The 21,897-nt window shown below is 45.1% G+C and overlaps 2 protein-coding genes across 16 annotated transcripts; one reads left to right on the top strand and one right to left on the bottom strand.

Annotated features, from left to right (window-relative positions):
* Positions 1-4,469: 4,469 nt before the first annotated feature.
* Positions 4,470-19,301, top strand: LOC124689303 (serine carboxypeptidase-like 18). 15 transcript variants are annotated; one of them, XR_006998723.1, is made up of 16 exons: positions 7,039-7,265; positions 7,341-7,560; positions 7,756-7,878; positions 7,978-8,104; positions 8,503-8,540; positions 8,656-8,721; positions 11,276-11,377; positions 12,326-12,406; positions 12,524-12,664; positions 14,285-14,356; positions 14,490-14,608; positions 14,715-14,828; positions 15,390-15,435; positions 15,545-15,685; positions 16,447-16,532; positions 16,628-17,399. XR_006998723.1 is itself a non-coding variant. In XM_047222878.1 (14 exons), exons 1-14 carry the CDS (start codon positions 4,533-4,535, stop codon positions 15,626-15,628), a joined length of 1,464 nt encoding a protein of 487 aa, XP_047078834.1. In that variant the 5' UTR covers positions 4,471-4,532; the 3' UTR covers positions 15,629-15,793. The 15 variants fall into 15 exon arrangements, 12 of the variants coding, with proteins under 12 accessions (XP_047078871.1, XP_047078834.1, XP_047078840.1 ...); XR_006998722.1 differs by having other exon boundaries at positions 16,610-17,399; XR_006998721.1 differs by lacking the exons at positions 16,447-16,532; positions 16,628-17,399 and adding an exon at positions 18,613-19,301.
* On the bottom strand, positions 16,182-20,724 carry LOC124654677. The gene is made up of 10 exons (XM_047193675.1): positions 20,548-20,724; positions 18,815-19,796; positions 18,667-18,725; positions 18,315-18,433; positions 18,028-18,220; positions 17,499-17,942; positions 17,314-17,424; positions 16,885-17,199; positions 16,755-16,817; positions 16,182-16,475 (listed from the first exon to the last, which is right to left on the bottom strand). Exons 1-10 carry the CDS (start codon positions 20,722-20,724, stop codon positions 16,401-16,403), a joined length of 2,538 nt encoding a protein of 845 aa, XP_047049631.1. The 3' UTR covers positions 16,182-16,400.
* Positions 20,725-21,897: the final 1,173 nt, after the last annotated feature.

The following is a 21,897-nucleotide window of genomic DNA, read 5'->3' as shown; positions in this document are numbered from 1 at the left end:
ATGTAAACAACAAGAAGTCCCTAGTAAGCATCTTGTATAACTAGCTTGTTGATTAATAGATGATCATGGTTTCGTGATCATGAACATTGGTAATAACAAGGTTATGTCATTGGATGAATGTTGGATGAATGATATAATGGACACACACCCAAATAAGCGTAGCATGAGATCAAGTCATTAAGTTCAACTTGTTATAATCTTTCAATACATAGTTACCTAGTCCTTCGACCATGAGATCATGTAAATCACTTACACCGGAAGGATGCTTTGATTACATCAAATGCCATTGCGTAAATGGGTGGTTATAAAGATGGGATTAAGTATTCGGAAAGTGCGAGTTGAGGCATATGGATCAAGAGTGGGATTTGTCCATCCGATGACGGATAGATATACTCTGGGCCCTCTCGGTGGAATGTCGTCTAATTAGCTTGCAAGCATGTGACTAGGTCACAAGATATGACATACCACGGTACGAGTAAAGAGTACTTGTCGGAAACGAGGTTGAACTAGGTATGGAGATACCGATGATCGAACCTCGGACAAGTAAAGTATCGCGTGACAAAGGGAATCGATATCGTATTTAAATGGTTCAATCGATCACTAAGTTATCGCTGAATGTGTGGGAGCCATTATGGATCTCCAGATCCCGCTATTGGTTATTGGTCGGAGAGGAGTCTCGACCATGTCTGCATAGTTCACGAACCATAGGGTGACGCGCTTAAGGTTCGATGTCGCATAAGTAGATTCAGAATATGAGATGGAGATCGAAGTTTGTTCGGAGTCTCGGATGAGATCCAGGACATCACGAGGAGGTCTAGAATGGTCCGGAGAATAAGATTCATATAAACTAGTATCTACTTTCTTGTTTATGAGTTGTCCACTTTATGGTACATGTCCACTATTTGTGTGCTACGTGTGTGAGACATGAACTACCATGGTTTTTCGTATGTGTGCGAAAAAATATATGCATTGTAATATGCGCATGCTATTTATTTACGTATACACAAGTTTATATTGTCTAAACTCAAAAATACATCAAATTCCATGCTTTGTACATCCAAACAGGAATTGAAATTGGGTACACCCTTTGATTCCAACAAGAAATTCTAAGCGCACCCAAACACCAGCATTTGAATTGAAAACCAATTCATTTCCATCTTAGATTTGGAATTAGTAGTCTAATTCAATTCCAGATCCAATTCACTGCATCCAAACAAAGCGTAAGGGAAGTTGATTTCTAGGTTTCGGAAAAGTTCGGGATTTTTCCGGTGGAAGACCGAGAAGGTTCTAGAAGGTTCCAGAGGGGTCCACCATGGGGCCCACGACCTAGGGGGACCAACATGGACCGAGGGGGTGCTGCCTTGCCCTAATGGGCCAGGCGCACCAAGCCCCAAAGGCCCAGGCCGGCCACCCCTTAGGGTTTCCCAAAACCCTAGGGGGGATCAACTTGGGGGCCAAGTTTCCCCCCTTCCCTCTCTTGGCCGCCGGCCATAGGCTTGGAGGAGGGGCCAAGGCAACCCTGCCCGCACCCCCTATATATAAAGAGGGGAGGGGGCAGGGGCGCCGCCTTCCTTCACCCCTGCACCTCTGGCCGCCCCTCTCCCTCCACCGCTAGTCTGCTCTGGCTTAGGTGAAACCCTGCAGCTTTTCTCCTCCACCGCCACCACCATGCCATCGTGCTGTTGGGATTTCGAGGGGATCTACCACACCTCCGCTGCCCGCTGGAACGGGGAGAGGACAGGCTTCATCGACACCGTACGCACGACCGAGTACGGAAGTGCTGCCGGATTGCAACACGGGACAATCGACTACATCAACAACGAGATCTAATCTCGTAGGCTTTGGAATCTTCGAGGGTTAGTCTCACACTCATCTCGTTGCTTCGATCTTGGTAGATTAGATCTTGCTTCTTCCTAGATTGGATCTTAGTTTTTGTTCATGTTCACGGTAGAAATTTTTTGTTTTCCATGCAACGAACCCATCAACAGTAAGGTATGCTATGCTTGCATCTATAGATAAGGCACACTCTCTCACTGGTCAATGATGCTCTTGAGGATAGGCATTGTCGCGAAGCAATGGAGTTGGAATATGATGCATTGCTTCAAAATAAAACCTAGCATTTGCTGCCACCCAGCTCCAATAAAAATTTGATTGATTGCCAATGGGTTTATCGCATAAATAAGAGAGTAGATGGCACGATTGACAGGTATAAAGCTCGTCTTGTTGCAAAAGGTTTTAAAGAAAGGTATGGTATTGATTATGAGGATACCTTCAGTTTAGTTGTTAAAGCAGCCATTATTAGTACTATGTTGGTTGTTTTATTCTCTAGAGGTTGGAATTTGCGGCAACTAGATGTCAAGAACGCATTTTTGCATGGTGTTCATGAAGAGGAGGTTTACATGAAACACCTCCTAGGTTTTGAAAATCCTAATGCTCCTCATTTTATTTGTAAGGTGGATAAAGCTCTCTATGGTCTCAAACAAGTCCCTCGAGCTTGGTGTTCTCGTCTTAGCTCCAAGTTGCATGATCTTGGTTTTACACCATCAAAGGAAGGTACATCATTGTTTTTATATCGTCATGTATCACAATATTCTTGTTGATCTATGTCGATGATATCATTGTGACAAACTCTTCAGATCATGCTATAACTGGTTTATTTAAAAATCTTGATGAAAACTTTGCTATCAAGGATCTTGGTGATTTGCACTTCTTTTTGGAAATTGAAGTGAAGAGAATGCATACTGGTTTGTTGCTCGCACATGAAATAAGTTACTTGACATGCGCAAATGTAAGTCAGCAGCCACACCACAGGCATCTACATATCCTCTTTCACTTGTTGCTAGCAATCCTCTTGGTCCTAAAGACGGTATAAAATACCGCAGCATTGTTGGTGCCTTGCAATATCTTACACACACAAGACTTGATCTATCCTTCTCAGTTAATAAGGTTTGTCAATTTCTACATGTTCCTACCACTTGTCACTAGATAATTGTTCAGAGTATTGCGCTATGTTAAGGATATTGTTGGTATTAATACTTTCTCCATCTAAAAATATGTGTCTCACTTTTGTCTAGATGCAGATGTATCTAGATGCATTTTAGTAAGAGATACATTCGTATCTACATAAAATTGAGACAACTATTTTTATACGGAAGGGAGTATTACTTTCTAGTCCTCTTCATATGCAGATTGGGCTAGTTTTCTTGATGACAACACTCCACTGTAGATTTTGTAGTATTTATAGGATCAAACCTGATTTCTTGAAATGCCAGAAAACACGCTACAGTTTCACATTCTACTACAGAAGCTGAGTATAAGGCATTAGCAAATGCCACTACCGAAATGATATGGTTGAAGCACTCCTTAATGATCTTGGAGTTCAGCTGAAGGAAAAAAATCTTGCTTATGGTGTGATAATTTAGGTGCAACATATATATAAACAAATTCAGTGTTTCATACACGCACCAAACACATTAAGATTGATTTCCACTTTATTCGGGAACACGTGGCTGATAAAAGGCTCAATATTAAATTTGTTTCAAGCAAGAATCGAATTGCAGATGGCTTCACCAAAACAATCTCAGTCAAGAACCTTCATAAGTTTAGACGTAATCTAAATTTTCTTCCAAAATTAGATTAAGGGGGCTGTCAGAACTCTTGTATAACCGTATGTGACCTGGATATAATGTAGTACACCACCCTAGGTCTTTATCGAAAAAGTACACCACTCTAGGTTGTACCCCTTTGCCACGGTAGGGGCCTTTTCCTGCCTTATATAGCATGGAACCCGAGCCCTCAACAGGGCATCGGTTCCGTCTTAGTCATTTGACACAGTGAATCTCTACGGCTACCTTGGAATAGGCCATGGCTTCATTCAAGTTCCTGTTTTACCCGAAGAAAGGATGCTTTCTTCTCTGTGGTACCTTTAAGCCCTAATAATTGTTCTAACGCACACTCCGGGTTAACTCAACATGCCAGTCCTGCGCTCCAGTTCTTCCTTGGACAGTCTCAACTAGCCTAGCACCAGCCATTTCTCAATCCAGATTTTTCAGATTTTTTATTCCAGATTTTTGTTCTGAAAAAATCGTGTGCCTCTCTCATTCCAGATATGTCACATTGGTCAAGGCCTCAAGGGTACAAAAAGGAATGCTTAAAACGTATTTCTATTTTCTAGGACTGTGTTAATTTCCTTTTCAGCTCAAGGTCCTGTAAGATGTAGCCACCGTTTTTTTCTTAATATAATTTGCAGCTCGAGGTCTTTCTAGACCCATCTCTTGTTCAAAAAAAAAAAGATAGGGACTAGGGAGTATAGGGTGTCCAGACACGAGGTAAGGTAGCGCTTCATGCCACCGATGCGATAGACACCAGTAGAGCGTAATACAGTCTTGTGCGTCCACACACCAGATTTTCTCGTCTCTCGTCGTACATGTATGTCCGGCAGGGGATATATATAATCGAAACATCCAATTGAATCACGTCAGCTGGTAGGAAATTTGCCGCTTGCATTTCCTCCACTCCTGCCAGTCTTAGCTATGGCAGCGCCACCGCGCCGGTCGCTGCTTCTGTTGTTACCGCAGCTTCTCCTCCTCCGCTCCTTGTTGGCCGCCGCCACGCCGTCGATCACCACGAAAGCCGTGCCACGGCTTCCCGGTTTCAGCGGACCCCTGCCCTTCTCCCTCGAAACAGGGTAAGTACATACGTGGTCTGCTCTCATCTTCTTCTTCCTCGGTTGATCGGAAGTACATGGTGCGATGTGGTGGTGCAGGTACGTGGAGCTGGACGACGGCGTCCGCCTCTTCTACTACTTCATCCAGTCGGAGCGCGACCCGGAGGAGGATCCCGTCCTGCTCTGGCTCACCGGCGGCCCCGGATGCTCCGCCCTCTCCGGCCTCGTCTACGAGATCGGTCCTTTCTACTTCGACTTCGAGGGGTACACCGGGAGTGGACTGCCTACTCTGCTCTACAAACCAGCATCTTGGACCCAGGTTCATTTGGTTGAGACACCCACGTTTTAGATAACGAGATAGATAATGGAGGGGTCTAGCTGAGACACCATTTCCAGCACGTGTATTGTCAGTAGCTGTGATAAGCATTATGTATAGTGTCGTACTGGTTTGACCGTGATGTGTTTACGGAACACGACGGCGATGTTTTCATTTCAGCTTGGTTATATATTGCAGGTTAGCAATGTCATCTTCGTGGATTCTCCGGCAGGGACAGGCTTCTCGTATGACACCACGTGGAACAGAACCATACCAAGTGACACCATCGTTATTCAACAGCTGCACACCTTTCTCCAAACGGTTCACTTTTCACCTTCATTTATATTATGCTTCTTCTAGCACCAGAAAGTGCAGGTTAAACATTGGTGCTGATTTCCGTTTGGTTTCTTTTCTCTGCAGTGGTTTGATGAACACCCACAGTTTTTGCCCAATCCGTTCTACGTTGCGGGTGATTCGTATAGCGGCATAATCATACCTCCTCTTGCTATGAAAATTGCTAAAGGTAGTTGAACTTCCGTCGTCGTTATCAGCAAGGATTTCTCCCTAGCAATCCGTCTTATAAGTTTGTCCAAAGTGTTTTTGTAAACGGAGACAAAGTACCTCATTTATTAATTAAGAAGAGAGTGTTCGGTTTTTAGCAGAAAACCAAGCAAAGTCTACAATAACCGAGCTAAGTCCACACATCTACATCCAAGTCAAAATAAAAAAAGACTCAAAACATCAAGGTTACACCCACTCTAACCAACAGATAAGACCACAAAGCAACACGAACAAACACCCAAAAATAACACACCAGCACCGCGTCAATAGGGACAGACCATCCATGACATTGGGGGCACTCATCAAACCACTGCGGATCCAGAGTAGACAGCAGCTAAGGTGGTGAGAAAATCGCAAAACTTCTCTGACAACGATAGTTATAGTGCTGCCGACAATCCAGACTTAGCAACCCAACGCCAAAAGGAACCATTTGCGTGTCGGACCCAGGCGAAAGAGAGACTGTCCAAAGCGTGTATTGTATTTTCTTTATACAAGGTGTGTTGTTTTAACTACATATCGCTTTTGTTATAGGGATAGATTACGGTGATGAGCGGCTCATCAATCTCAAGGTATTCTGTAGTACTTCCACAATTTCTCTTCTGCATATTATTCAAGGTTTATTTTGTTGTAATTGCAAGGTTTATTATTCTCTTTCTTAAGGCTTCTAATGGGCACACTTACAGATTTTTATGTCCATACAAGTCTTCTTTTGCTTAAATCTATATCAATAAATTAAGCTAATAAGGCAGGGGTAAGTACTCTATCAAGGTCAACAAGGTTTAGTTCAACGTAAAGTTTAAAATAGGGGTTATGCATCTTAGCGGCTATGGTGAAGACATGCTTAATTTTCTATTTCCAGTGATGCATCTGGTAGTTGAACCTATACACTGATCTTTGTTTTATGTGCACTCTCAGTTACAGAAGTACGCAGATGTTTTTTTTTACAATTCAACGTTTATTTTTCTCTAGTGCCTTATTCCCTATGTAAAATTGTTTTAACCTTATATATGGGTGAATCTGTGGTTATCTTATACTCTCTGTAAGGAGTGACAAATTAATACCCACTGATCAGGGTGTCATTGCTGGCAATCCATTGACTGATGTAATGTTGGACTTCAACGCTCCAGTTCCGTATCTTCATGGGATGGGAATCATACCGGATGAACTCTACGAGGTGACATAACGCGATTTTTCGGCACTCATAAACCCTAAAATTTGTAATGATTTTAACTATTAAAAAATTCGAAATTCTCTTGAAAACAAAAGATGATCAAGTATTATACTTGTATAAAAATGTTTGGACTTGAAATGATTCTCATGTATGGGGGGTAAAAAAGGCAGATTTTGTCTTTTTTTACCCTAGATACAATGATAGTAATTTCCACGCGAATATTTTTATACAAGTACATTGCTTGATCATCTTTGGTTTCCAAAATAATTCGGATTTTAAACCTTTTTTAATTACCTCAGAGACACCGATATATATAAGAAACATTCAATTGAATCACGTCAGCTGGTAGGAAATTTGCCGCTTGCATTTCGTCCACTCCTGCCAGTCTTAGCTATGGCGACAGCGCCACCGCGCCGGTCGCTGCTTCTGCTGTTACCGCAGCTTCTCCTCCTCCGCTCCTTGTTGGCCGCCGCCACGCCGTCGATCACCACGAAAGCGGTGCCGCGGCTTCCCGGTTTCAGCGGACCCCTGCCCTTCTCCCTCGAAACAGGGTAAGTACATACGTGGTCTGCTCTCATCTTCTTCTTCCTCGGTTGATCGGAACATGGTGCGATGTGGTGGTGCAGGTACGTGGAGCTGGACGACGGCGTCCGCCTCTTCTACTACTTCATCCAGTCGGAGCGCGACCCGGAGGAGGACCCCGTCCTGCTCTGGCTCACCGGCGGGCCCGGATGCTCCGCGCTCTCCGGCCTCGTCTACGAGATCGGTCCTTTCTACTTCGACTTCGAGGGGTACACCGGGAGTGGACTGCCTACTCTGCTCTACAAACCAGCATCTTGGACCCAGGTTCATTTGGTTGAGACACCCACGTTTTAGATAACGAGATAGATAATGGAGGGGTCTAGCTGAGACACCATTTCCAGCACGTGTATTGTCAGTAGCTGTGATAAGCATTATGTATAGTGTCGTACTGGTTTGACCGTGATGTGTTTACGGAACACGACGGCGATGTTTTCATTTCAGCTTGGTTATATATTGCAGGTTAGCAATGTCATCTTCGTGGATTCTCCGGCAGGGACAGGCTTCTCGTATGACACCACGTGGAACAGAACCATACCAAGTGACACCATCGTTATTCAACAGCTGCACACCTTTCTCCAAACGGTTCACTTTTCACCTTCATTTATATTATGCTTCTTCTAGCACCAGAAAGTGCAGGTTAAACATTGGTGCTGATTTCCGTTTGGTTTCTTTTCTCTGCAGTGGTTTGATGAACACCCACAGTTTTTGCCCAATCCGTTCTACGTTGCGGGTGATTCGTATAGCGGCATAATCATACCTCCTCTTGCTATGAAAATTGCTAAGACTGCTCATAGTGGGAGTAACTTAGGTAGTAACATCACACATTTCAAGGTGTTTTGGTGATATGGCATAGCAATAAATGAAGAAAGAGAGGGAGGTGGTAACTAGCTATGTTATCATAACATCACACACCTCAAGGCAAGATGAGTCTACAACATAATAAATGATACAATTCATGACACCACATATAAGTTACTACCCACTATGAAGGTAGTAACCTAGACTAGTAACATGGCATATGTTACTAGTCTAAGTTACTCCCCACTATGACCAGCCTAAAGATAGTTGAACTTCCGTCATCGTTATCACCAAGGATTTCTCTTTAGCAATCCGTCTTACAAGTTTGTCCAATGCGTGTATTGTATTTTCCTTATACGAGTACAAATTAAATGCGCTGTTTTAACTACATATCGCTTTTTTTTATAGGGATAGAATACGGTGATGAGCGGCTCATCAATCTCAAGGTATTCTATAGTATTTCCCCAATTTATCTTCTAACATATTATTCAAGGTTTACTTTTTTGTAATTGCAATGTTTATTATTCTCTTTCTTAAGGTTTCTAATGGGCACACTTATAGGTTTTATGTCCATACAAGTCTTCTTTCATCGCTAATAAGGCAGGGGCAGGTTCTCTCTCTATCCAGGTCAACAAAGTTTAGTTTAACATATAGTAGTTTAAAATAGAGGGTTATGCGTCTTAGCGGCTACTATTTCCAGACGCTAAGAAAGCCATAGGGAAGATAAGTCATTTAGAGTTTTTTGCAAAACAAGAAAACTCCTAGAAAAATCAGGCATCAAATATTCATATCATTCATAAATACAAAAAGAAATCCAATAGAGTAGTCCATAATTGCATATTAGAGCATCTCCACTCGGCCTCCCCATACGGCCTCCGTCCCAGCTGTTTTGCCGGCCGCCCCGCGAGCAGATTTGAAATTTGAAAAAATGTGAACAAATAGACATATTTAGGCAAATTGAAACGAAATTAGATGAAAATATTTCATAAGGCGAATTTACATAGTTAAATTTAAACGGCTCTAGCAGCGGAGGCGGATGTAGAAGACAGTGTAGTCTTGGTAGCTGTTGTTGTCACCGTTGTCCTTGGGCGGGGCCTGGTGATGGCCGCCAAGACTGCTTCCTTGGCCGAGGTCGCCGCCACGGCCGCTGCCCTGGCCGGGGTCACCCTAGCGGCGCGGGGCGGACAACTGAACGATATCATCAATGTCGACCACAAGACCGAGGAGGCGCACGCGCTCCCGCTGCCACCGATGCTCTTCCTTCTCTGCCTCGGCCAAGGACCAGGCGACGGAGAACTCCAGCGATGCCGGTTGCACCTCCTCAAAGGAGGCACGCATGTCCATCCGCTGACTGGGGCACTCCTCTAGGTCATCGTTCTCCAGGATGGCGATTTGGGTGGCCGCTGCTTCCTACACGGCACCCACTCTGGCTTCAGCTCCAGCTTGGGGCTGACGAGGCGGAGGCGCCCGCGAGGTGGAAACGGTTCCCGCGGAGCGCGTGGCTCTCAAATGACCATGCCGCTGCCGCCGGACCACTTTCCCAGGGGCATCTCATCCTCGATCTCCTCCTTGACGGCACAGGGACGGCGGCAAGAGGACGCCACTGAAGAGGCCACCGACGCAGAAGAAGATGACCCCCTCGTCGCTTTGAAAGACGATGAGGATCTCGACGCCATCCGCCATGGCACCCAACAGTGGTCAGGGCACGGCGAGTGGTTACCCGCCTAGATGTGGCCGAGGACGACGGCCAGGGTTTTCCTCGACGCTCCCCAGCAGATTCTTCTCACTGTCGCGTTCTTGTTCTTCGGCGACGCGCCCTCTCTATCGTAGGCCACGAGCTCCCGCTCCCGTCGTGCCTGGAAGTAGGCGTTCCAAGAATCCCACCGGCACTCAACCTCTAATCATCGGAGGGGCTGCGCATATCAGGCGGGGCCATGTACCCCGCCTGGTACAACATGCGCGCCTCCTATTCATGGAGCCTGCGGCAGCCGTAGCCATTGGCCGCCGCGCCGCCTCCCTTGTACCTAGCGGCCATGGAGTTGAGGTGGCTAGGGTTCCACTGTGCGAAACCGAGGGGGGGGAGGGTAGATATAGGCGAGAGAAACAGCGGGAAGACTAGGCAAGGATGCATGGGAAACTGCGGGAAGGCGCACACTTACGGAAAGGCCTCCGCCGATGGGATGCGACAACTCGCTTGCACGGCGGCAGGCGCCATTAAGCGCTTGTGTCTGAAAACAAGGTGTTGAGGAAGACGAACGGAGCGTCTGGCAGATAGGGCCGAGTCTTTGCTGGTTGTTGCGCTCGTTCTGCTGGCACACACACTTGCCCCCCCCCCCCGGGTTGGGTTCGGCCTGAGAGCGTCGGGCGAGAAAACAACCTCTACCGGCCCAAAAACATTTTTTTAGGGAGGGGGAGGGGGCGGCTGGGCCGAAATTTGCCTACGGCGCCCCCAAAGTCGTTTGTTGGAGTGGGCTTTGGGGGGAGCGTGGAGATGCTCTTACATACATTGGTCTAACTTTCAAATCCAAATATGGAAATATTGTGGCTTAGCGGAAGAAATAACGCTACTCTATTTTTGTACCTCTACTTAGCGATTTAGCGAGCTATTAGCGGGGGATTTTTATTTAGCACTAAAACAACGCATGTTTAGCGGGAGTGTTGTGACTTCACCATAGCGAAAAGATTAGCGCGCTATTTAAACCTTTAGTTTAACAACGGCACAGAAAAAAGAACATAATTTCTGTTTAAACTTGAATATTTCTGTTCAAAGATGTGTCTGGATCTGATCTATGGTGTACTTCAACTTCAGTGGGTAAGTTCAAAAGATGGTTTACCATGTTTTGGTAAAATTCATTCTTCGTTTGGTTATTTTTCTTCAATATCCATAAATCACGAACAACAATTCAACGTTCCCTGAAACAAGGCCCAAAGTAGTCGGCCAATATATGCTTAAATTTCTATTTCCAGTGATGCATCCGGTAGTTGAACCTTTACACTGACCTTTGTTTTTATGTGCACTCTCAGATACAGAAGTACGCAGGTGTTTTTTCTTACAGTTTAACCTTTATTTTTTCTCTAATGCCTTATTCCCACGTAAAATTGTTTTAACCTTCTTATATATGGGTGAATCTGTGATTATCTTATACTCTCTGTAAGTGACAAATTAATACCCACTGATCAGGGTGTCATTGCTGGCAATCCATTAACTGATCTAATGTTGGACTTCAACTCTCGGGTTCCGTTTCTTCATCGGATGGGAATCATATCGGATGAACTCTACGAGGTGACATAACGCGAATTTTTGGCACATATGTGCTATGCATCCTATAAACTTCAAAATTTATAGCAATTTTAAATATTGAAAAAAAGAATCTAAATGCTCTTGGAAACAAAAGATGATCAATAGTGTACTCGTATAAAAATGTTTAGGCTCGAAATGATTCTCACGATATCCTACGTAAAAAGACAAAATTGACAAAAGATACAAGCACAGCAACTCCCGCACAAATATTTTTATACAAGTACAATACTTAATCATCTTTGGTTCCTAATAGGATTTAGATTTTTTAAACATTTTCTAAATTACTATTTATTATGTATGGGATGCTTTGCACTCATGAACATGAATATGTTTATCATAATTTTATCTTTTAAGATCTAACTCTTTGCCACACGAAAATGATAAGGACAATATTTCAACACATCTACTTGATGTTGGCTAGCTTCTACTCCCTCTCAAGAAAAACATAACGCTTCTCCGTCAGAATGACTAAATGTATATTGACTTAAGTAAGGTTAAGTGTGGAAAAATTTAAATGGAGGCTGAGCTACATGTAGCATTTTATTTCCACTGAATTCGTATTTTAAACTTCAAAAAACATTTAGACAAAAATCTAGTGATAGCTAATGATGTATAATACAATGGTATAAAATCTCAATACAAACTACTTCATATATGAGACTACACAAAAATGGCAATTCTACATAAATTAATAGTAGTGAAACTAAAATCTGTCAGATTTTATCAATTTCGTATAGCCTATAATACAAATCAGTTTACCTTGAGATTATGCACCATTGTAGAATACATCATTGGCTATCTCAAGAATCTTATTTCGGATTTTTTTTTGAAATTTTAAATATAAATTTGAAGTGTTTGAAAATAAAGAGATACATGTAGCTTGGCCTCTAAAAAGTATGTTCATGTTTACTTAAATCCCAAAATATGCAGGCTGCTCGTGAAGGCTGTAGAGGGCAATACCGTAGCCCATCGAACGCTGATTGTGCCAATTCCCTCCAAGCCATTGACTATGTAAGTGACACTAGCGACAATGTGTATGTTGATTGTGTGTGTATTAGCGCACAATACACTTAGCTAGTAATAAAGAGGTACTTGTGAGTTAATTGGTAGTTTTTGGGTGGGATGCAGATCACAAGGGATTTGAATACTGCACACATCTTGGAGAAAAATTGTATAGAATATCCAAGCCTCGCCATTCAGAAGCGGCCGAGGTTGCAAGATCATGGTAGGAAAAGGCTATTAGAGTCCGCAGTTTGGTCTATCTGCAGGGTAAAAACATTTCAAATATTAATCTGATTTTTTTTCTCAGTTTTCATTTTCATTTCTTATTTTTGCTATTTTTTAGTATTGTTCAGAGTATTTAGAGCATCTCACAGGCGCGTCTCCAATAGGCGCTTGAGGACGCCGGCACCTGCTCCCCAATTTGGGGACAGGTTGCACACACCGGTGACCCTGACAAGAATTTCCAAAAAAATTGAACAAACAAATGTAAATAAACTGTGAAATTTCATTCAAATTTAGGTTTATATACAAAAGTTTGAATGAAATTTGAACTAAACTATACCCTAGTCTATTAGCCATTGGTTGGAGCGTCCGATGGGTCTGCCTTGTCACCGTTCTTTCCCTTCACCGCCGCCTCCTGCGCCCGCCTCTGCGCCCTTGCATCGCGCATATGGTGGTGCAGCATCGCCGCAAGCATCTTCTCAGTGACGACGTGCCTTCAGCACCGCCTACCTTTTGCGGGATTCCTCATTCTAGGCGAGCCTCGCTTTCTCGCGGTCTTTTCAATGAAATGAAACGCAAAGATTCCTTTGCGTTTCTCGAAAAAAAAGCATCGCCGCAAGCATCTTCTCATTGACGACGGGCCTTCAGCACCGCCTACGACTAGCGGGATTCCTCGTTCTGGGCCTCGCTTTCTCGCGGGCGGCCGCCTCGGCCTGGCACTGAGCGTTGAGCTCAAGCAGCCTCTGTCGCTCGGCCACCATGAGAAAATGACATGCCTCCTCCTTGGCGGCCCGCTACCGCAAGATCTGGATGGCGTGCTCGAAGTTGGTGGCATTGGTCTTCTCGAGCACTTGCTCTCGGGCCAGGACCGCCTCCTGCTCCAGGTCACCATGGAACTGCTCCTCGCCGCCCAACTGCGCCTGCTCCTCCGCGACCTCGGCATCCGCATTCGCGATGGACACCTCGTTTCACTTGTCAAAATCGGATTCGTCGAACAAGCCGTCGAAGTTGAAGTCCAGCTGCTCGAGCTTGTCGTCTGGCTGCGGCGGGGCCACGGGCTCAGATTGTGGCGGATCTTGCTGGGACGGTGGTTGCGGCACCGCAAGAGGCATGCGGCTGTTCCGGCCTAGCATCGGGTACATGTTGGCGAGCGGGTGCGGCATTGTGGTGTGGAGGCGAGTGTGAAAAAGGAGAGTGCGGCAGTGAGCAGAGAGGGCACACTAAATACAATGAACGGGGGTGACCGGTGTGCCCATTTCCAGTGGCATCTCCGCATGGGGAACAGACAGGTTCATTAAAGACGGCGACCAACCGGAGAGCATACAAGCCGTCGCATTTAAAAATGGAGCCGGTCGTGGAGTTGCTGACATGCTGGTCCCAACCCTGAAATCCGACGTGGCACGGGATGCCGGTACGCCTATTCGACACCCAGTGGGTTGGAGCTAGCACGGGGTTGCCGGTGATTTTATTAGCCTTAGAAACACGCCGGCTATTTTTGGAACACGCTCGTGTGAGCCCAAAAACAAAGCCGGCTCCAAATAGCTATTCGGGTAGCTATTGGAACCGCCAGCGGGGATGATTTTATCGCTTTCATTTTATCATTCTAATTGTGCGGTGTTAACTGTGTCAACATCATAATTGTTGTGCTTAATTCGGTTGATGCAGAATTCCACCTACTTTCTGTCCGAGGTATGGATAAACGACGAACCTGTAAGGGAGAGTTTGGGTATTCACAAGGTAAGGTAGGGGTATATATTTGAGAGAATGTCTGCACCTTTTCTGCAGTGAGAGAATCCTCTGCATGCCATCAAAGAAGCCCTCGTTCCTTCCATAACGGACTTATTTTGTAGATATGGCATATACTGTGCAGGGAACAGTTCCATCATGGCTACGATGTGATTTCGATATACCTTACACAAAGGAAATCACCGATGCAGTGGATGGTCATTTAGCATTGATTGCTAAAGGATACCGGGCCATGATCTACAGGTAAGGGAGTGCTCAACTTCGTCTCCCCGACACCCGTCTCCTTCTTATTTCTATAATGTATTTGACTGAATAATCAATATTTGTACATTCATGTGTGACCCTGCAGCGGCGACCATGATGCTAGTATACCTTATGTTGGCACCCAAGCATGGATCAGAAAACTTAACCTGCCCATCACAGATAATTGGCGACCATGGTATGTGGACGGCCAAGTTGTTGGGTAAGGACCGACTCACAATTTATATTGTTTTGTGTACATTATATGACTCAAAAGTTGTAGGGTAATTCTTACTCGTGTGTCCAGAAAAAAAAATGATATCCCCAGAATCAGTTGCGACCCAACTAATTTAACTTTGATCAATGGCAATATTATATATGAATAATCCACAGTGTGTGTGCGCGCGTGCTTTTTTTTTAAATACCTTCAAGAAGTTGTGCATGTATTTTTACCAAGTATAAATCCTAAATCTAAATATTTCAAAAGATAATAAATTGATAAATAAAAATCGACTTACCAATGTCCAGTTGTCCGCAAGGTAGCTTTTCAAATACAGAGGAATCCAATAGTTACACTTCAGAGAAACCCTTCAACGCCCAAAACATGTGACACGGAGTACTATGCTTATATTAGTAAAAGTTAAACATTTGTAGTCCATTGTATGCGCAGCAAGGCCGTATGATCTCTTCCACTCAAAGGCCAGGGCAATCTTCCATTTCAGAAAAAAAAGGCAAGTACTGTTGATGTCTTATACATTTGTTTTTCTTTCTCTTATTTTCATAGGTTCACAAGAACATACTCCAACAATCTGACATATGCAACTGTAAAGGTTCGTGTTAGCTTCCAGTTTTTTACCAAAGCTAGATAGCATCCTTATCCATATAGAAAACAGTTCATCAAATTAATGAATTGTTTAATTCAACTACGTGCACATATAGGGTGCTGGACACACAGCCCCGGAGTACATGCCCAAGGAGTGTCTTGCCATGATCGATAGATGGCTCTCGGGTGAACCTCTTTGAGGGGTCGACTGATGTTGGGTGCACGTGGAGGTTCTTAATGTCAATTGTATATTTAAGGTAACATATATGTAACGGCAAACTGAGCATAACCCAACTGTTTATGCTTTTATGTGGTGGAGCCTGTCGACCAAAGTTCAAGTACGTCATAGAGCTCGTTAACTACTAGGTGCATACGGTGATAAGTACTCCTTTTAATTGACACGAATTTAGTACAATTTTGTACTAAATTTGAGTCAACTAAAAAGGACAGAAGGGAGTATACTCATAGGGATAGAGGTGTTTGTGTTTGTAGAGGCAAGTGTACATGCGTGTGTGCGAGCATTCACTCTCATACTGTGTTAATAAAAGAATGTAGTCCACAAAACATATTCCGGGCAGGAAAAGTAAGAGCCTATGCCTGACATTAAGTATACTCACAGGGATAGGTGTGCGTGTGTTCGTAGGGGCAAGTGTACGTGCGTGTATGTGAGCATATACACTTGTGTTGTGTTCAAAAAATAGAATGTAGTCTGCAAAACATATTCCGAGGCAAAAAGTAAGAGTATGCCTAACAGTTCACTGATATAAGATAGGGAAGTTCACGACTACATCACAGTTTACGACTGCATTTTGGGTGCGGAAATCCCATCAATCTACCAACTAACCTAATGAAACTGAATAATGCAGCATATTTCCAAACTGCAACATGTGCAAAGTCACTGTGCAGTTAGATTGTAAATAGACTATTTACGAAAAGCAATTGCAAGAAGTGCAAATCAGGTGCTCCTAAATCCTAATCACTAACATGCACCCCACTGCCATCTTCTGTGGATTGATAGGTTCCTTCGTCAGCAGAATCCGAAGTATGCTGCGAAGCATCACATATGAATTAGATCAATGTTTCACCCTCAAGTAACACTCCATAGTAAGTCGAATTTGTTGGATAAGCTAGAACGGATCAGAAAAGTAAGTTTCGCTAAGCCTTATTTTCCGTCATCTCAGGATAAATTTAGTGTGCAGCGATCCCCAGTGGAAAAAGAGAAATGAAAGGTACAAAAAAGACTGCTTACAAGCAAAACATGGTGTATTAATGACTCATCTATTGAGATAATGCACAATGGAGGGAAGAGCGGATACGATTGTTTACCTCATGTGATGACTCGTCATCCTCAGCCCCAGGTCCGCCAGCTGCTGAAGAACACGGAGTATGCTGCAGACAGCCACACAAGGATGAAAATCTGAACCCTCACCTGGACATTAAATCAACTTAAATTTACCTGTGGAATGTTTGGTGACGCCATGCTAAGCATACTCTGTTCCAAAGACTGGAACTTGTTCTCCCAAGTTTCATTCAACTGCTGTGTGGCGTGATTGATCATCTCCTGAACCTGATCCTGAGTGAACATCTGCGTTCTATTTCGACCTGAAGAACCTGGGGTGGACTTTGACAAAGGGCCTATTTGGGCTTTGTCAATGATACCAGGGAGTCCATAGTACCTCCCTCGGTTGCGTCCCCCTACCTCCTGTGACCATGCAAGATGGGGGTCTAGTCCAGTATCACCTGCCTCCTTCAAACGCCGCTGGAATGCCTCCTGGAAAATATAGTATGCAGACATAGCTAATTCTAGTTAATTCATCAAACTGATTTCTGCGACTTTGCAATGTACTTATTAACCGACTTATGATACAAATGACTGAATACGTACCATGGTTCGCCTAGCTTTCTCAGTAACAAAGTCCCCCTTACCGCCATCATGTTTATGGGTCTTATTAAATAGCTCGACTTCCGATACTGGCTTCCCACCATTTTCTATCATCTATTTCAATTCAATAAAATTCATAAGTAGGTGGCTAAGTGTGTGTCAGGAATAAACGTCAGTCTTAGTCTTACCATAAGTTTGCGATGCATGGTTATGCTCCGCGAGCCTGCTGTGTGCTGGGCAGAACCTCCTGTGAATCGATTCTTCCTCTTCTGGGCAGAGACCTGCAAGATTTCTTCTGAAGCCCAGCGCTCACATAGCATCTCCCACCACTTTGGAAGCATCCATTCAGGAGGGAATGGCTTCCACTGAAGCGGATCGTCATCCTCTTGCCCAACAGCTGCAGGGTCTCTGCGCGGCGGCTTCAATTTTTTTCTAGCACCTTCTTCGTCCAAATTTGACTGTCCATTGGACTTGGGAACATCCGGAGTTTCCTTTATCTTCTTTGATGCAAACAAAGCGAGTCTAGCCCTTCGCTTCTCATCACACAGGAGTCCAGTAAACTGTCTGACTGTTCTGCGGTTGAATAGCTTCAGGCACTCTGCTTCCTGCCCAGTGGCCCACTTGTAACGTTGCTACAGTAATCAAAATAGAAGGGTGTTCAGAGTTCAGACATACTTGATGAATCTACAAACCACATTCTTGGATAAACTTTCTTACAAGGAATTCATCCATGATGATAGCCCTTCTATCTGAATGATACTCATAAAAATGGAGAACCGATTGTCCTGGGTGCACTTCAGTTGTTTGCTGACTAACCCGTCTGTAAGCTGATCCTGGATGCCACTGTTTAAGAAGTAAAGTGATGGTAGATGCCACCTTGGGACAAGGAGGATCAATATCCCATGTGCTGCTAGTACGAAAAGTCAATATGCTAAGTACAAGAAGATTACAGTACAAGTTGACCCCAGGCATCTGATGGAAATGCAAAATCTGAGAAGACTTACTCCACATTAATCGGGGTCAGAACAGGCCTATCAGCTTCCCTGCGTGGTTCAATGAGTTTTGTAGGGCCACGCGCCCTGCGCTTAGATTTCTTATATCCTGTGGTACCAGCATGTGCATCCTGCATGAAATTAATTATGCAATCACTTGCAAAGAACAATACGTTGACACTTCATATTGGTTATTCAGATAAATTTAATTGATAATCATGAAGAATTTCGGTTTGATAAAAAATAATGATGAATTCGCAATCAGAACTTTCCAATCTAATTGAGTAAATTATATGCTATTTGTTGACAGTGCAGCAGAGAAACATCGCATGACCCTATGCTAAAAGAAGTGAGATGGACATGCCTGGGAATGGAAACTTTCTGGCGGTTGGCAATATGGTGGTGATCGATGAACTGATGATCCTGTAAGAGCGAGACAACAACCGACAACCGTGTTAGATACTTTACAAACAGTGTTGAGAAGATATCAATATAGCTGGGTAGAAACGCACTTGAAACAGAAGGCGAAGCGGTACTGGGCAAGAGAGTGGCAGTCAACACTGGTGATGGAGTAGGGTCGCAGAAGGCAGTAGCAACAGTCACCTGCTGGTGGGTACCAGTGTAGGACTGGTCCTCAACAGATTCCCTCTCATTTGGTAAATGCATGAAGCCTTTTGCTGCACCCTTGTGTTGTTCGGTAGCTTTGTTGTGGTGGCACTCAACTTCCACTTGCAAAGGATGGCTGTCAATATCTGAAGAATTAAATTGATTTTCATCCGGAGAAGGAACTGACTCCTGAACAGTATTGCTTTTCCCAATATCTTCTGGCTGGGCAGGCAAATGCTTGTTACATTTAAGATGAAGCTCTTCGTTTGAGACCCTATGTTTCTTCTTGTGCTTCCCACCAGTAGTCGAGCTGCTCTTTTTCCTCTTCTTATCCCATCCAGCTGTGTTACCATGCGACTCAACATGCACCTGCTGTACACAAGCAGTGTGACTCGGATGTGTTACTGTCTCCTGCTCCACAATACTAGACGCTGAAGCATGTCTAATTTTCTGGTTTCCATGACTTCCAGTGGTGTTAGTTTGACACTGTCCATGTGCCTCCTCTGTATGAACTGAATAATTGGCAGGCGCACCTTGTGACAACGGTGCATTGCTAACCTTACTAGGATACTCCAGCACTATCCTCTCTGCACAAATGGGTACAGAACTAGCAGATAGTGTAGCTTTCTTCTTAAAATCATGCCTGACAACAGTCCCGCTGGGTAATTTAATATGTGACTCCTCTTCATGGAATAACTGATCAACATGTGCATCGTCTGCACACCCCACATAAACGGAAGCCTTTGGGCTTGATCTGAGTGAATTGGTTGACTCTCTATGAACTGAACGAACAGAAAAGGGTCCATGTGTCTGCTCAAAATGGTTTGGCTTATTGCATCTTCCTACTTGCACCTGTCCTACATGAATCGCTTGGCTTAAGGGCTCTTCCTGCACCCAGTACACAACACCACATGAAAAAGGGATTAAGAGAGTTACTAGTCAACACATGCCTGTACATGTACATAGGTCACAAAAGGAATATCCTACTCTAAGCTATGAGGTTTCCACAAAGAATGACACTGTGGAATGTAACACTCCAAGTACTGTCATATAATGCAATGTTTGGATACCGGTGTCAGAAACTGTTTGGAATGAAAGAAGCAACTTTCCATGCAAATAATCAATAAAAGTAACTTAGTAACATTAATGCTTTGAAGGATTAGGGATCAGGGGGGAATGGAATCATGTGTCTGCACTTCTTCCACAATGTGTACTCAACATAGACATAATATGTTTGCTAAGTGCGGACAAGCCTAGAATCTCTGGATTTTACCGAAGTACTAGTACTAGAAGTCAAAATAGGTACCTGGGAAAGAAATAACAGGATTCCTCATGCGGTCATGCCAGTCTAGCAAGTAGAAAATACAGAATTGAACAATAGGTATCTAAGGAGTAGGAAAAAAAAGGATTGAAAGCTCTTGATCTCATCCAAGATCTCAACTGCCAATAGTTGAAGCAATCTGTAGATGTAAACATCACACATCTCGAAAAAATATGCAATGCGGCTAATTAGTTCAATTTAACTCTGGTATTTCTGAAATATTTAGATGCTGACACTAGAATTACAGTTGCTCGTCTCTACTCTGCCATAACCCGGTCACCGAAATGCACAATACAAGAAGAGTCTAGAGCCAAGCACCTCCGGCCGGCACAGGGACGAGGGCGCGCGAGAAGCAGCGCCCGGCGGCGAAATGACCTGGACGCCGGCGTAGAGGCGGTCGCCGTCGACGACGAGGTCGGAGTCGCACAGCGGGCAGGTGATGCGCCGGAGGCCCCACGGCACGCTCAGCGCGGCGCCGCACCCGCCGCACGGCATCCGGCTCCCGGTTCCCCCGCCGCAGCCGCCGCCGCGGTGGAGCGGCAGCGCGCGGCGCGGGCGCGGCGGCATTAGCTCCGGCGGGAGGGCCTGCGGCGTGGCGCAGCCGGGGCAGACGAACTCCGTCATCCCATGCTCCACCTCCAGCGTCTCGCCGCAGCCGGCGCACCGCACCTCCAGGGCCTCCGGCGCCGTCATCGGAGACGAGGGGGGTGCGGCTTAGGGTTCGGATTTGTTTATTTTTGAGGGTATTGTTTGTTGGGGAAAGTGAAGCGTGGAACATGCGTGACAGACGACAAGTGGTCTGGCCCAATAGCGCCGACAGGGTAAGCTGTCACCCGTCGGTGAACGGAAGGAGCGGAAACTTTCGCGGCTTTGGGACCGTCCACAGTTTCAAAACGTTGGCGCCAAACTAATCTTGCTCGTTTTTTTTTTGCCGTCAGTTATTTTCTCTCTCGAACCCTCTTTCCCCTCGCTACAGTAAATCGAGGCGAAAGACAGGCGATTTCGAGCCCCGTCCCTCCCGTCGGTGATTTCGCCGGTCTGCCTCAGATCCGGTGGCCTTTATGGCCCTGGAGATGTGGCAGACCGTGCTCTTTCGCCGGCGGGCGGGATTTCAGTCCCTTCTTTAGCTAGGATAGGGTTAGGTTTGCTGGAGATGGTCGTCGATGCGGGGACGACGGCTGTCAAGGAAATAAGGTCCCTCCCTCCTCTTCTCCGCCTTGCGAGGAGCGTGAGGGCTCTTTTGCAGCGGTGCTTGCTCGTGCTGCTGTTCAACGGCGGCGCTCCGCTCGGGAAGTCTGCAGGCGGCGGCTGGCGTGGGTTCGGACAGATGGTGGACGGATCTGGCCGCCATCATCGTGGCGGTGTGGCGTTGACCCCAGATCCGGAGCTGAAGGTGCTCGGGGAGCACCTCCATGATGGGAGCTTGCCTTCGGCCGATGTTTTCTTCGGATCTAGATCCAGCTCATCAGAGCTGGTGTCTGCTGCGGCTCTTCAACGCCTTTGTGCAAGGGGCTTCTTCAGCTCCAGATGGTCTGCTTCCTCGCGTGCTTTCTATCCTCTGGCGACGGCGGGTGGTTCTGTGCGAGGCGCCGGCTTTGGAATCGGAGAAGACGGAAGACCGGGTTTTTTTCTTTCGTTTTCTAGAGTCTTCCAGGCAGTTCGGTGGTG

Source organism: Lolium rigidum, chromosome 1, assembly GCF_022539505.1.
Source record: "Lolium rigidum isolate FL_2022 chromosome 1, APGP_CSIRO_Lrig_0.1, whole genome shotgun sequence".
In the NCBI taxonomy this organism is placed as follows: Eukaryota; Viridiplantae; Streptophyta; class Magnoliopsida; order Poales; family Poaceae; genus Lolium; species Lolium rigidum.
Note: the sequence above shows the minus strand (reverse complement) of the source record. Positions and strands in the feature narration are given on the sequence as shown.